The sequence below is a fragment of the Colobus angolensis genome, unplaced genomic scaffold (assembly GCF_000951035.1).
Source record: "Colobus angolensis palliatus isolate OR3802 unplaced genomic scaffold, Cang.pa_1.0 Scaffold17, whole genome shotgun sequence".
Lineage (NCBI taxonomy): Eukaryota > Metazoa > Chordata > Mammalia > Primates > Cercopithecidae > Colobus > Colobus angolensis.
In genome coordinates this window covers 211,482-227,263 of record NW_012114821.1, presented here as the reverse complement: position 1 = coordinate 227,263, position 15,782 = coordinate 211,482, and the positions used below count along the sequence as shown (strand labels likewise).

General features: G+C 52.3%; 1 protein-coding gene across 5 annotated transcripts; it reads right to left on the bottom strand.

Moving 5' to 3' along the window:
* Positions 1–2,429: 2,429 nt before the first annotated feature.
* Positions 2,430–5,939, bottom strand: COMMD5 (COMM domain containing 5). 5 transcript variants are annotated; one of them, XM_011937996.1, is made up of 2 exons: positions 5,581–5,939; positions 2,430–3,648 (listed from the first exon to the last, which is right to left on the bottom strand). In XM_011937996.1, the coding sequence occupies exons 1-2, from the start codon at positions 5,848–5,850 to the stop codon at positions 2,917–2,919; spliced, it is 1,002 nt and encodes a 333-aa protein (XP_011793386.1). In that variant the 5' UTR covers positions 5,851–5,939; the 3' UTR covers positions 2,430–2,916. The 5 variants fall into 5 exon arrangements, with proteins under 5 accessions (XP_011793386.1, XP_011793388.1, XP_011793387.1 ...); XM_011937998.1 differs by lacking the exon at positions 5,581–5,939 and adding an exon at positions 5,197–5,271 and having other exon boundaries at positions 2,431–3,648; XM_011937997.1 differs by lacking the exon at positions 5,581–5,939 and adding an exon at positions 5,043–5,265 and having other exon boundaries at positions 2,431–3,648.
* Between the last annotated feature and the right edge of the window lie 9,843 nt (positions 5,940–15,782).

Genomic DNA, 15,782 nt, shown 5'->3' with positions numbered 1-15,782 from the left:
CAACAAGGTGAAACCCCATTTCTCCAAAAAATACGAAAATTAGCTGGGCGTGGTGTGGTGTGCCTGTGAGCGCAGGAGGTTGAGGCTACAGTGAGCCATGATGGTGCCACTGCATTCCAGACTGGATGACGGGGAGACCTTGTCTCAAAAAAAAGGAAAATTTCAATATCCATTAAAAAAATGTTATTGGAGGCCAGGCTTAGTGGCTCACGCCCGTAATCCCAGCACTTTGGGAGGCCGAGGTGGGCCGATCACCTGAGGTCAGGAGTTCAAGACCAGCCTGGCCAACATGGTGAAACCCTGTCTCTACTAAAAATACAAAAATTAGCTGGGCGTGGTGGTGGCTGCCTGTAATCCCAGCTGTTTGGGAGGCTGAGGCAGGAGAATTGCTTGAACCTGGGAGGCAGAGGTTGCAGTGAGTCGAGATCGTGCCATTGCACACCAGCCTAGGCAACAAGAGTGGAACTCCCGTCTCAAAAAAAAGTATTGGAACACAGCCATATCTATTTGTTTACATATTGTGTGACTGCTTTCAAGCCACCATGGCAGGGTGGACAGAAACTTCATGGCCCACAAAATCTAAAATGTTTACTCTCTTGCCCTTTGTGGGAAGAGTTTGCTCACTGCTGAGCCAGAGGAAGTGGCCTCTAAGTCTGCTCCATGCTGCAGGGATCTCAAGTCCAACTGGATCATGTCTGCCCTGATTAAAACCCCACTGCAGGGCCGGGCGCGTTGGCTCAAGCCTGTAATCCCAGCACTTTGGGAGGCCGAGACCATTCTGGCTAACACAGTGAAACCCCGTCTCTACTAAAAATATAAAAAACTAGCCGGGCGAGGTGGCGGGCACCTGTAGTCCCAGCTACTCGGGAGGCTGAGGCGGGAGAATGGCGTAAACCTGGGAGGCGGAGCTTGCAGTGAGCCGAGATCTGGCCACTGCACTCCAGCCTGGGCGACAGAGCGAGACTCCGTCTCAAAAAAAAAAAAAAAAAAAAAAACCCCACTGCTCCCCTTGCCCCAGTGGAATGACCAAAATCCTGTGTCTGGCCTTGAGGCCAGCTGCTGTCCCTGCACTTGCCCTCTCTGTCCCTCACTCCCCTGCACTCAGGCAGTGCCAGCCCCAGTCCCGGGAATGGCTCACTCCCCTGCCTGTGTCTCACAAGCTGTCTTTTCATGGCTGTGTCTTGGTTTGCCTGGGTGCCCGCTTCAGACAAGCCCAAGGGTTCACAGATGAATTGAGGCAAACACAGATTCCCAATGAGAGACGGTGAGAGGTCAGCCTGAGGACCGAGGGCAGGTCTGTGCTCTGGGCTCCACACAGGCTTTGCAAAGCAGCTGGGAGAAGCGGAAGCATGGGGCTGACCCTAAAGCTGCTGTCCCTGCAGGGCCAGGGCCGGTGAGTGAGAAAGGCAACATGGTCTCAGCTGCCACAGCCCCAGCCACATCCACATCTGGGGACGGAGAATGCAGGAAGTGGCTGGTCATATTCCTGACCTGAAAACAGTGGTAGGGACAGTGCCTTCGGGGAGACAGGAGGGCTGTACCTGAAACTCAGTGAGGGTGGGACGAAGTCGAGTGAACGACCAGATGGCAGTAGCCACAAGTATGCGCCTTGGAGGGCACCTGGGCCCCTCCAAGAGTCTGCTGACCCTGCCCCCAGGTACTCCTCTGCACCCCGACATGTCAGAACTGCCCATGGAGGATGAGGAAGAAATCCAGGCTAGTGGAAGAGACAAACCAAAAACTGCAGACAAGACAAAGAGCCAAGCAACCCCAGGCACTCAAAGACAAGGGGAGGTTTCTCCGCAGAGAACAGACCAGACATGGTCCAGAAGTGCTCCACGGAGGCAGGGGCAGTCAGCTGGAACCCAGCTGACCGAAAATGGCTCTGCAAAGGCAGCCCCAAGGCCCCTCCTGGAACAGTTATGTTGGAAGCTGCAAAGCTGGCTACAACCCCTGCACACACCCGCCCTAGAGGCACCCGGAGAGGTCCCTGCCACCAAGTCCACCCTGGTGACAGCCTCTCTGCTAGGCTCTAGCCTCCTCCCTTGCGCCCCTCCACATAGCAGCCAATCACCAGATCATGTCTCTCCTTTGCTGAAAACCCTCAAAAGGGCTCCTCTGTCACTCAGAATTGAGCCAAAGTCTTTAAAAGGCCCTAGGGCCCTGACCTCTGTACCCTCCCCAACATCACCTCCCCTCAATGATCACCACCTACTTAGCTGCAGCCAGGCAGGCCTTAAGCACATTAGGCCTCCCCACGCTGGCTGCCTGTGCACCGTCCTCCTTACCTTGTGCTGCCCCCCTCAGAGCGCTGTGCCCCTCGCTCCTTCAAGTCCTCGCTCAGATGTCACACCCTCAAGGAAGGTCACCCCATCAGCACACAGACCCCACCCTATTTACTGCATCCCGTCCCAACCTCTGATGAGCTATTCCAGTAAATTTTTATTATTTATTTTACAATGTTTCCCCTCCCCTCAGCCCCACTAGAATGTCAGCTCTGTGGGGTCAGGGATTTAAGGCAGAAGAATGAAAATGCCCAACCTAAAATACAAGATCTACAAAAGCACCTGGCTACATGGGGCCAGGCTGAGCAACTGTATGGTGTCTACAAAGGGCCTCAACCTGGCCACATAGCCACGCCCAGCAGCAAAGACAAATGTACAGGGAAAGGGAGGGTGTGAGTTTAACACCCACCTAGAGAAACATGTTTACAGCTGCTTTACTTCCAAAAAAGAAAAAAAGGCATAGCTCTCTTTTTCAATTAAACAGAAGACTACATAATTATGTTCAAACACTCTCACTTAAAAGCCTGCCTCATGGCAAGGGCAGAGCTGTCCTGGGAAGGGTCAGCTGTACTTTGGCACCATCTCAGGTGCTGTCCAAGCCTGACCTGAATGGGACTGGCCAAGTGAGGGGTCAGTCCTGCAGTCTGCGCTCACACCTCTTCTCCAGATCTGCCATCTCCTTTAGGACCAGAGCCACGCTGTACCGCAGCTCCTGGAATTTGGCTGTGGGGACCTCGAAGCGGTATGCTGACCCATCTGAAAGCTTCAGCTGCATCAGGACGCTGGGCTGCAGGGAGCGAGCCAGGGCACTGGTGGAGATTGCTACATCCACCCGCCACCGAAAGTCAGCAACATGGGGCAGCCAGGCCCCCTGCTGCTGGGCCACGGAATCAAGGAGGGGCCGCTGGCTCCCAAATACCACGCTGGCCAAGTCCCCGACCAGGTCTTGGGGGATGCAGAGCTCCTGGAGCTGGTCCCTGAAGGTGTCAGGCTTCAGGCTGGCGGGGGGCAGACGGAGGGCTTGCTGGAGCAGCGTGTGCATGCCTGCCAACAGGGCACCCAGCCGCTCCTCCGGCAGGTCGGCGCTGACCCGAAGACGCTGCACAGCCTCTCGGCAGTCCTCCCCCTGCAGGCTGCTGACCACAAGCTTCAGCAACTTTCTGAACGTGCTCCTGTCTAGGTCCCCTAGTAGCCGGGCCATTGCTGCCACCTCTGGAGGAAGCTGGGCCCCCAAGAAACTGACTCGGCCACTGTGACTATCACCAGGATGATGCAGGTACGGAGCTGCAGCCCCCACAGCAGACATTGCTGCTGCTTCCTCCTTGATCAGCCAGCCCAGGAGGTCGGTCCCAGATGCAGATGCCTAGAGTGGGGCAGGGGGAGAAGACCAGTGACTCTCACATCCTTTGGGCCAGTGAGTGAGGGCTGATATGGTCCCCATCATCAGGATGCTGACAATGTGAACTACCAGTGACAGTGCTGGGGAGGTGGCCCTGGGAGCAGGTGGCAGAGGGGTCCATGACAGTCCCAGGAGGAGTGGAGGCCTCCCAGAGGAAGTGACATCTAAGGCATGAAGGGCAAGCAGGAATTGGCAGAGAAGTCGCGGAGCATGGCGGAGGACCAGGAAACAGCACAAGTTCTCCAAGTAAGTTAACAGATGAAAGAATGAACTAGGGGAAAGGTCCAGGGAACATAGGGACACGGGCAGCTGGCGCCACGGACCACACTGAGACCATTTAACTATTCAACCTTGAATCCTTCACAACAGCAGGCAAGAAGAAATACCATTCCTACCTGACAGGGAGATAAGGCTCTAGGCCAGGTGCAGTGGCTCCAGCCTGAAATCTCAGCACTTTGTGAGGGTGAGGCCAGTGGATTGCTTGAGCCCAGGAGTTGGAGACCAACCTGGGCATCATAGCAAGGCCCCGTTTCTACAAAAAATTTAAAAAACCAGCCAGGCGTGGTGGTTTTTTAAATTTTTTTAAATTTTTTAAATTACTAGCACGTCTGTAGTCCCAGCTACTCAGAAGGCTGAGGACAGAGGATCCCTTGGGTCGTGGCTGCAGTGAGGCGAAATCGAGCCACTGCACTCCAGCCTGGACAACAGAGCCAGATGCTGTGAGGAAGAAAGCACGGAAGGAAGGGAGGGAGAGGTGGGAGGGAGGAAGACAAGAAAAGTAAAACGAAATCAAAGCTGTAAACACAGCTGCCAAAATCAAGGACTGGAGCCTAGACCTATCTATTCAGAAGTTCCAGCGGTTTCCACCACAGCCCTCAACCCCCGGGCTGGAGGCGCTGAGCAACGGGTGGCAACAGAGGCAAGTGCCGCATCTAAAGAGGGTGCCAGGCACCTGATGGGGGAGCGCAGCAGCACAAGCACCTGCTCACCTCAGCACAACAGGGGCTGGAGCAGAGCTCGGCGGGGCACAGCTCCTGTCCTCAAGGCACTTGTCAGGCCACTGCACAGCGCTGGGGGAATCCAGGGAGCTCCTCCGGGGCTTCACGGCGCCCCCATTCTCCCTGAAAGTCAACGACCACCCACTGCCAACTCCTTCACCGCCCCGCCAGCACCAGCAGCGCCTTCCCACTCCAAAGGGCCATCCGGGAAGGCCTCCGAGCTGCCCGCTTCCGGTCACGCGGCTTGGCAGGCCGGCTTCGCACCCCAACTCCGTACCCGCGGTTCTGATGGGGGCGCGGGGGCCTTGGTGCACAGAGTCGAGCGCCCGTCGCCGCCCCCACGGTTCGGGGCCAACCTACCGGCGGGCGCCCCTCCGCGGAAAAACCTCGCAGTACGGAGAGCTCCCCAGACACAGCGGCGAAGCAGCCTTTCCTAGGCCCGCACCCCCAGCCGGGGAGGGAGACTCCACCCGACTCCACCCCACGCTCCGGCGGTCCCAGTCGCCCCCAGCACCTGGCTCCGGCGATCCCCAGCTCATGCAGCCAAAAGCGGGCCTGGTCCCCGGAAGCGCTCCGAGGGCCACTTCCGGGTCGCTCTAGGAAAGCAGCAAGGACCGCCCCACTGTGGTCCGCGGGCCCGAGGGGCGGAGCCTAGACCTCGCCAGGCCCCGCCCTCTCCCCGCCCGGGTGAGTCGGGAGTCGCTGCCTCGGGGTCCCAGGTCTGGTCTTAGACAGTTTTTTTTTTTCTTCCCCCGAGGAAAAGGGAAACAGAAGGCGGTGTTTTGTTTCCGTTTCTGAGGTAGAAACTGCAGCCTGGGCCCGGGTCTCCCTCCCCGCTCGCGCAGAGGAGGGTAAAGCGGCCGACGCCTCCCGTGGTCGGGGTCAGAATTCCAGTCACCTGAGGCTGAGGCGCTCGCTGGCTTTCGTCGGCTCCGGGTGGGCGGCGGGGAACGGCGGGACCTTGCGGATCAGCGCGGAGCGGAGCCGAGCGGGCGTCCCTGTCCCGCGTGCGCGGTCTGCGCCTCCAGGGTTTTGAGAGCCGCCCCGTTTCCCCTCCGGTCGGGTGGCGGCCGGCGCGGGTGACTCCGTTCCGCCTTGGGCTGCTCTGTTGGGCCCTAGTGCAGGAGCTTGGTCCGAAACAATGGCCTCCCATACGTTTGTTTAACATGTATTTTACTATAGTGAAAAATAATGTACCAAAATCATTGAATTGTATAAAATGGGTGAATTTATATAGTATGTGAATTATAGCCCAATAAAACTTTTTTTTTTTTTTAAGACTGAAAAGAAGGGAAACAACCTAATTAAATGGGCAGAAGATTTGAGTGGACATCAAGGAAGACACAAAGTGAGTAATGGGTACGTGAAGCCTTCAGCATCGTTGGCTATTAGAGAAATGTGAATTGAAGCCACAGGGAGGTGCCATTTCATACCATTAGAAGGGTTATAATAAAAATGACAGGCTGGGCGCGGGGGCTCACGCCTCTAATCCCAGCACTTTGGGAGGCCGAGGCGGGCAGCCAGATCTCAGGAGAACTCTATCGTGAGCACATAACTTAAGAGTATGGCAGTGAACCATTCCTGAAAAGCCACCCCCACGATCCGATCACCTCCCACCAGGCCCCACCTCCAGCACTGGGGATTACCTTTCAGCATGAGATTTGGGCAGGGACACAGATGCAAACCACATCTGCCATACAATGGAATAGTGTTCAGTAACAAATAGGAGTGGAGACTGGGTGTGGTGGCTCATGCCTATAATCCCAGTACTTTATGAGGACTAGGTGGGAGGACCACTTGAGGCTAGTAGCTCAAGACCAGCCTGGGCAACATATCAAGGCTTCATTTTTACAAAAATGTTTAAAAAGCCAGGTGTGGTGGTGTGCACCTGTAGCAGGAGTCCCCAGCCCTCAGGCTATGGACCACTACAGTTCAGTGGCCTGTTAGGAATTGGCCTCACAGCAGGAGGTGAGGGCAGCCTATAGTCCCAGCTACTTGAGAGGCAGAGTGAAGACCCCTTGAGTCCAGGAATTTGAGACCAGCCTGGGGAACATGGCAAGACTCCATTTCTAAAACAAAACAAAACAAATCAAGTCTAAAAACCATGCTGAGGGAGGATTGTTTAAAGGGAATGGATCTGGGAAGTTTAGAAAGAGACTACGTCTGTAAGGTGTTATTTCCCTTTAAAATATCTGAAGCAAAAAGGTGAAGTGCTATCATTTGTGAGGTCAGGGCAGTGGTTACATGGCAGACCCACCCCCTCCAGAAGTGAGGAGAGCCAGGAACCTGGGGGTGAGTTTTGGAGACAGTTCCCACCCAAAGGCCAGAGTGCCTGGAGAACTCTCATCCTACTGTAGCAGGACGAGCTGCAGACAGAACTTCTCAGACACCGGGTTAAAGAAGGACGGGGTTTTATTGGGCCGGGAGCTTCGGCAGACTTGTGTCTGAAGAGCCAAGCTCCTTGAAAAAGAAACTATTGGCCCTTTTAAGAGTTTACAACTCTAAAAGGTCCACGTGAAAGGGTTATTATGATAGATCGGGCAAGCATGGAGAACGTGACTGGGGGCTACATGCATCAACTAACGGAACAGAAAGTTTTACAGTGCTTTCTTATGCAATGTCTGGAATTTACAGATAACACAAGCAGTTCAGGTTAGAGGTTGATATTATTATTATATTATTTTTAACCACCAGGGCTGGGTGATGGTGCCAAGGTCATCTGGCTATTTATCTTCTGTTTCTTTCTTTTTGTTTTCTCCCTCTTCTCCTTTTAAACTAGTCAAGACAAGGGGAGAGGAGGGCAGCATGAGAAGTGGTGGTCTCCTTCCTTACTATGATCAACATTTGTAAGTTAATTTAGCTTGAAACAATTTCAAGCTTAGATAAAAGGTTGCACGAATAGTGCACCTTCCCAGAGACCCCCATTCCAGGGTCACCAGGTGTCCCTGCAATGTCTCTGAAGGAAAATACCCTGTTACCTGGCAGGAGTGGTGTCATCTTGAAGCAAAATCACTGTGGTGGCCAATGTTAGACTCCTGCATACCAAGGTCTTCACACAAGGCCTGTAGCATTGATAACCCCTCAGAAAGATGCTTACCTAACTTACCCAGCAGTCAGGAATTTTGCAAGAAAGTCTGAGGCATCACCAGCTGCACGTTTTTACCAAAAATCTTGCTATATAAAGGATGCTTTCTGGAGGGCAGGTGCAGGGATCCACTGTCTTGTGGCTGCCCGAGATACTACTTCTGTTCATAAGTCTCTATTAAATGTTTCTTTCTGAGAAACTGCATTTGTCAGCCTCTTTTTTTAGCCTCTCAGCTCCCTCGGCCTTTGGGGGTAGGTTTGTGTGACCTGCTCACTGTGGAGCAATCCCTCAGAGCATGAGGACTCGGCCGAGGGTCACGAGTTGCACCCACTTGTCCTATTTCTTATCTCCTTCAATCTATAACAGGCTTTCCATCCCCTGGACTTTCAGGACCCTGAAGTTTAATATTTATATGCAGTCATTATGGAAAATGTTTCTCAAATTATCATCATTCTCTTGGTCAAAGCAGTGATAGAGCCTGCCCAGATTCAAGAAGACATGGCTCCTGCTCTCAACGGGAGGGACGCCAAAGAACCTGTGGCATCCTCAGTCAGACACAGCAGACACCGTGGTGGTAACTCGGGCAAGAAGCACCAACACCTGTGAAAGCCAGGTGTCTCCAGGGCCTGAGGCTCAGGATATTTACACAGTGTCAAAACATCCCCATGCAATGTAATTATTACTAATTACAAAAGGGAATAAGGTAACTTCACAGGAGACAAACCAGGCAAACAGCACCCTGGCCAAATGATCTAAGATAAAACCACTGATGCATAAACTAATGTCATTCTCCAACGGTCAGCTGTGGTGGGAAGACATCACTGCACAGCTGCCTGAGACACTTCCACCCAAACTTCTCTCCACTGGGTGTCAAGCTTGAAGCCATCTGATGGCCCCTCTGTCTTCCTGGTTACCTCACTGTTTTCTATCCCAGGCATTTCTCTGAACAAGACGTTTGCATCCTTAATCCTATCTTGACGTCTTCTTTTTGGAGGACCCAGACCAACACAAATGAGCCAGAAGCAGCTTGAGAAAACCAGTGATCAGACGGACATTTGGGACTGGCCCACCCACCATCTGCAGGTGAAGAAGGTGCTGTTCTGGTTAGGAGGTGAGGCACTGACAGTCTCTGGCACAAGGTGAGGCTCCACTGCTAAGCTTTCCCTTGTGACCTGGGAAAATGTCTCAGCAGAAGGGAGTCTGTGCAAGGGACAATGATGCAGGCATTTGAAAGGTGCAAGGATGGCCGGATCCCAGAGCAAGGCTGCACCGCCTGCAGCAGAGAATAGAACACTTGTCTATGGGACCCCAAATGGCCCTGCATCCACACACGCTTCCAGTATGAGCTGAGCTCTGTCAGGCCTCCCCAGGCACGAAGTCAGGCAGCCCAGCAGCATCCATCAGAATGTGGCAATGGCATGGCCAGGATGGCATCCACGCAGGGTCAGAGCGCCAGAGTGAGCTGAGGGAGCAGGCAGCCCAGCCCACATGCCTCCCTCAGCTCAAGCCTATGGCTGCACATGGCACACGTGACGTGCAGCCCAAGTCTATAGCTGCAGCGGGTTCCTGCGTGGCTGAAGGAGGGTGATTTGTAGATGGATGGGCTCATCTCAGATTTGTAGATGGATGGGCACATGTGAAATGGGCAGCAGCAGCTGTATTACTGCCACTCTCAAGGGTGGGAGGAAAACCTTCCCAGTGGGCAGAACTGCAGGCAGCATGCCCGGCCACCCCATGTCTGCAAACAGAAGTGGCCTGAGGTGAGAATGCCCAGCCTTCTGGGCAGTGGCCTTGTCTCCCCACCTTCTGTGGGGGCCAGAAGGAAAAGGAGCCTGCAGACCAGGTCTGGGTTGAGGCAGTGGTGAACACACAGGAGGCACAGAGTGGGAAGGTGTTTGCATATATCAGTGCCCACCAAGGCATCCAGCACAGAGGCACTGAGCAGCCAAGCAGACAAAATCACTCACCAGTGGACACCAGTCCTCACCGCCAGCCACTCTGGAGCGTGAAAGGGGTGACCCTGGTGACAAAAATGAAGATTCCATGTGGAAGACCTCCTTCACCCTGGGTTTCATGTTGCCGGGCGCAGTGGTTCATGCCTGTAATTCCAGCACATTGGGAGGCCGAGGCAGGAGGAGGAGAACTCCCTTACCAGGGCCTGTCTGGCAGCTGCCACCTCTGGATGTCGAAATTGTCCATAACAGAGTGGACGCCGTCATGCCCTTTCTATCCTGGAAAGGCTGGCCGTTTGTTCTCACACGGATGGATGCCTATTTCAGGTACCAGCTGGCCTTGCCTACAGAGCCTCAGCCCACACCACTGCCTGGGGCTTCGGTTGCTTCATTCAGAGGCATGGATCCTCACACAGCAGCATCCTACTGGGACCCACTGGTACCTGTATTATAGCAGCCAGCCTCACGCAACTCTGCACTGGCCTTCTAGAGGCTCAGCTGAAGCAGCAGTGTGGAGAAGATGCTCTGAAAGGATGGCACCATCCTTTGGGATGCCATGCATTAATTTGGATACTCTTTATGGTACTGTGTTCCCAACAGAAAGAACACATGAGTCTGGGAAACAGATTTGAAGCAGGAGTGGTCCAACTCACCCAAACTCTCCCATAACCTACTGGGAGATTTTGTGTTTCCTCTCTACATGGTTCTGGACTTTGTGGGGTTGGAGGTCCAGTGCCCCAGGAGCACACAACAAGGATCCCACTGAATAAGCTACAGCTGCTGCAAGGATGTTTGAGCTTCTCAAACCCAGGGACCCACCAGGTCTGCTGTGTTGACAGTTGTAATTTTAGATGAGTAATGAACAGAAAAGAAGAGAACATTTCAGCCCTGAGACCAATTCCAGTGATGAAGACTGTAGCTAATCCAACTAACCACTTCCTTCTGAGTTTCTTTTCAGGAAGAAAGACCCATGGGAACCAGGGTTTTCTGAATTGATAAGAATTAGAACTGGCTGGGTGTGGTGGCTTACACCTGAAATCCCAGCACTTTGGGAGGCTGAGGCAGGAGGATGGCTTGAGTCCTGGAGTTTGAGACCAGCCCAAGCAACATGGCAAAACCCTGTGTCTACAAAAAATACAAAAAATTAGCCAGGCATGGTGGCACATGCCTGTATTCCCAGCTACTCGGGAGACTGAGGCGGAGGATTGCTTGAGCCTAGGAGGTGGAGTTTGCGATGACCTGAGATTGCACCACTGCACTCCAGCCTGCCTGATGTTAGGTTTTGAAGGGAAGGTGAGGGTTAAAGAATGACACACACACACACACACACAGAGAGGGCGGCTTAACAGCAACACAGGTATGTTGCAAAAACCTGTGGAGATGGGAGACCAGCTTAGTGCCAGAGCCCGTTGCTACTTACAGGCTGGGGCAATTTATAGGCCTGCGTGGGAGGGGTCGGGGCCGGGGGGCATGGCCTGCTTCCTGGGAAAATGTTGATAACATGTTCTCAGGATGAGGCGGTTCTGGCCCTTGTTCCGGCAGAATGTGGTGTTCCTTGCACTTTCTCCCATGCACTTTCTCCCAGCAGGATATAAGAGGCAGGCTGTTTCTCACCACCCAAACCCCCGTGGAATGTTTCATTTTGAACAAGGTCTGCAAAATGATGGGGACATACAAAATGGTGCAAGTTGGACTAACATTCTTGCTTTATGCTTTATTTTTAATTTTTATTTTTTTTGACAGTCTCACTCTGTCACCCAGGGTGGAGTGCAGTGGTGCGATCTCAGCTTACTTCAGCCTCTGCCTCCTGGGTTCAAGTGATTCTCCTGCCTCAGGCTCCTGAGTAGCTGGGACTACAGGTGTGCGCCACTACACCCAGCTAATTTTTGTATTTTTAGTAGAGACGGGGTTTCACCATGTTGGCCAGGCTAGTCTCAAACTCCTGACCTCAGGTGATCTGCCTGCCTCAGCCTCCCAAAGTGCTGGGATTACAGGTGTGAGCCATTGCACCTGGCCACCTTCTACTTTTATGTAAAGGGAAGAGGGTGGTTGTTGATTATCTGGCTGCTTCCTGCTGAATAGGGGTGCTGTAATCAGGGTTTGGGTTTTGAAGCAGTGGGTGTCTGACTTCAGAGTCGCTTTCCTAGAGGTGCTGATACTGTACTTGGCAGAGTAGGATCATATCAGTGTCTTTCTGGGTGGCTGCCTGGACAAGGGAGTTCAGCCTTCGGGAGGTAAACCGGGATATGAAGGTGAGTACACACAGGCCAACTGTTAGGAGGAAGAAAATTAGGGGCCTAAGAAGAGGTTAACCAAGGTATCCACATTAGGAGGGACGACCCCTGCCTCCAAGAGTTAGTGGCTTGATGTTGGGTTTCTGCAGCCCTGTCTCGGAGCCTGTGGGCTGTGTCTCGAACAGTGCCATGTTCATGAACATTTAAACAGCCTTCTTGGAGAGCCACACATGTGCACCCCTTCTCAGTGGCTGACAGGCCTACAGTCCTTCGGTTCTGGAGAATGACTCCCACAGGGGAACCTACTTGCCTTTGGAGGCTTGTGATGGAAGTAGGCATGTCCTCTAGGTATTACAGAGGACTGCAGAGATTTTTATATATGTAAAAGGCAGCTGAGGCTGACACACCCGACCCGCCATTCTGGTGCCACGTGCGACAGAGAGGCTTAATCCTGTTACCAGAGGAAGGAGATGTAGAGCCAGCTTACCGTGCTCGTGCTCAGAGGAGGAGGAAATAGGGAGATCCTGAATGGTTGGTTGTTAGGCAAAATGTTATGTTTGGAGATTGAAACACCAGGGTGTATGTTTGTAACCCAGCTGCCGGCAGGCAAAGATAAGTTTGTTTCATACAGAAAGAAAAGGTGGGGAGGGGGTTGGCAGGCTAAAGTTGTAAAGGAAGGTAGCGAGCTGTGAGAAGATGGGGGGTGAACCCTGAACAAATGTTTTGTTCCAACTTTTTGTTTTTCCAGGTTGAATAGCTGTTAACAAGGGTAACCCCTGTGAAGGCCAGATAAGGGATGTTGCTGGGGGAGGAGGTGAAGGCTGTTGAGTTTTGGAGACAGAGAGAAACAGGTTTTTGTTAACAGATGGCTATTGCAGTACAGGTAGGGCAGAAGGATATACAGGTTGCAACTGAGGGAACTGTGTGTGCATTTTTTCCAGGGAGCGCCCTTGGGTTGGATACATGGAGAGCGAGCGGTGCTGGCAGGGAGGGGAGGGGTTGGTAAGAGGTGTTTTATGGAATCCAGCTTGTAACATGTTTAGAGGTTACGAGGCAAAGGAGGGTAACAGCCCTGTGTGTGACGGTGTGGGTGGATTTGATGGACTGCGGGGAAAGGTGTTCAGCCGAACAAGATTATAAACAGGTTTTGGGAATGAATTGGCAGAGTAGGTGAGATGCAGGTTTATTTTGGACCAAGTTTCTGTAGTTAGGTTAACAGGAAGGGCTGTGAACTGCTGGATTTGTGTGGACAAACAAATTTAACAGTTGGAAGAAAGAGGGGAGTGTGACTGATTTAAGAGCAATGCGTGAGGCTGACAAAGGGGGCCTGGCTGCCAGAGGTTGGGGGTGAGGACTTGGCATATCCACAAAGGACAAAATGAAGAAAGGCAATTTGAGTAGGAGTGAAATTCTGAAAGGTGCCCTGTAGCCATAGCTCCTGGATTGATGTGAGGAATTCGAGTGGAGTATCCAGGGACGTGGGGAGGGAGAGATCTGAAATAAGGTATGAGATAAAAGATTTGAAATTGGAGGCGGAGAGTGTTATGGACCAGGGCCTTCTGGATAGGCAACTTCTGCAACTCTTGTTAAGCGCAGTGAGGTTGGTCCTGTGAGAGGGGAAGAATATTTTTTGCGGGGGGGAGAAAACTTCTGGATGTGGATCTGGAGCTTTTCTTAGTATGGAATGGTGTATCCAGTGTGGAAAGCGTGTTAGCTTTGCCGCTGTGGGAGTAGCTAGAATAACCTGGTGAGGACTCGTCCACCTAGGTAGGAGAGGGGAAGAGGAGTCTGTGATCCAGACCCAGTCCCCACTGGTTGTAGGGACAGGAAGGAGTGTTTTGAGGATGGACTTTCAGGCGGGGGCAAGTAAGCGTTTGTGTACTGTCTATTAGATGGTGAGAGAGGTGTAATGCTGTATCCCATGCAGAAGGACGGGGAGATACAGGGAGATTTTGGAGGATAAATACATACATATGTTCAAATGGGCTTAGGCTGAGGGGCTTGTGAGGAATGGCTTATAAAGGCATGAGGAGAAGTGAAGTTTAGGCCATTTTAACCTCCGGGGAGAGTTTGGATAACTGTTGTTTTAGAAGGGCATTGGCTCATTCAATCGTACCTGAAGATTGGGGGCAATAAGGAATACGGAAGGCCCATTTGATGTTTAGAGCCTTTGCCAGCTGACTTGTCAGGGACTTGGAAGAAGCATGATTGGAAAATTGGTGACAAAGAAATCTGGGGAAGAGGTATGTGGGTGGACCTCTTTGAGTGGCCAAAAACTGTGAAGATATTTGTGTCTCATGTGAGTGCTCACCAATGGGTGACCTCAGCAGAGGAGGAGTTTCATAATCAAGTGGATAGGATGACCATTCTGTGGACACCACTCAGCCTCTTTCCCCAGCCACCCCTGTCATTGCCCAATGGGCCCATGAACAAAGTGGCCATGGTGGCCAGGATGGAGGTTACTCATGGGTTCAGCAACACGGACTTCCAATTACCAAGGCTGATTTGGCTACAGCCACTGCTGAGTGCCCAATCTGCCATCAACAGAGACCAACACTGAGCTCTTAATATGGCACTATCATTCCTCGGGGTGATCAGTCACCTACCTGGTGGCAGGTTGATTATACTGGACCTCTTCCATCATGGAAAGGGCAGAGGTTTGTCCTCACTGGAATAGACACTCCGGATATGGGTCTGCCTATCCTGCAGGCAGTGCTTCTGCCAAGACTACCATCTGTGGGCCTGTGGAATGCCTCATCATCCACCGTCATGGTATTCCACACAGCACTGCCTCTGACCAAGGCACTCACTTTATGGCTAAAGAAGTGTAGTAGTGGGTTCATTCTCATGGAATTCACTGGTTTTACCATGTTCGCCATCACCCTGAAGCAGGTGGATTGCTAGAACGGTGGAATGGCCTTTTGAAGTCACAATGACAATGCCAACTAGGTGACACTACTTTGCAAGGCTGGGGCAAAGTTCTCCAGAAGGCCGTGTATGCTCTGAATCAGTGTCCAATACATGGTACTGTTTCTCCCATAGCCAGGATTCACGGGTCCAGGAATCAAGGGGTGGAAGTGGAAGGGGCACCACTCACCATCACCCCGACTGATCCACTAGCACAATTTTTGCTTCGCGTTCCCGTGACATTACATTCTGCTGGCCTAGAGGTCTTAGTTTCAGAGAGAGGAATGCTGCTACCAAGAGACACAACAACGATCCCATTAAACTGGAAGTTCAGATTCCCACCTGGACACTTTGGGCTCCTCCTAGCTTTAAGTCAACAAGCTAAGAGGGAGTTACAGTGTTGCCTGGGGTGCTTGAACTGGACTATCAAGATGAAATCAGTCTACTCCACAATGGAGGTATGGCAGAGTATGTGTGGAATACAGGCGATCCATTGGGGCATCGCTTAATATTACCATGCCCTGTGATTAAGGTCAGTAGGAATCTATAACAGCCCAATCCAGGCAGGACTACAAATGGCCCAGACCCTTCAGGAATGAAGGTTTGGGTCACTCCACCAGGAAAAAAACCATGGTCTGTGGAGGTGCCTGCTGAAGGCAAAGGAAATACAGAATGGGCAGTAGAAGAAGGTAGTCATCAATATCAGCTACGATCATGGGATCAGCTGCAGAAATGGGGACTGTAATTGTCATGAGTATTTTTCCTTCTTTTGTTAAAAACATGTTTATGTTGGCCAGACGCAGTGGCTCACGTCTGTAATCCCAGCACTTTGGGAGGCCGGGGCAGGCGGATCTCGAGGTCAGGAGATTAAGAATATCTTGGCTAACACAGTGAAACCCCGTCTCTACTAAAAATACAAAAA

Bases quoted from the DNA above. Each gene is read 5' to 3' on its own strand.
- COMMD5 (XM_011937996.1), bottom strand. From the start codon at position 5,850: ATGTTAAACAAACGTATGGGAGGCCATTGTTTCGGACCAAGCTCCTGC. The intron at 3,649-5,580 runs GTGACTGGAATT...GCCCCACTCTAG, and splicing joins AGCGAGCGCCTCAGCCTCAG to GCATCTGCATCTGGGACCGA.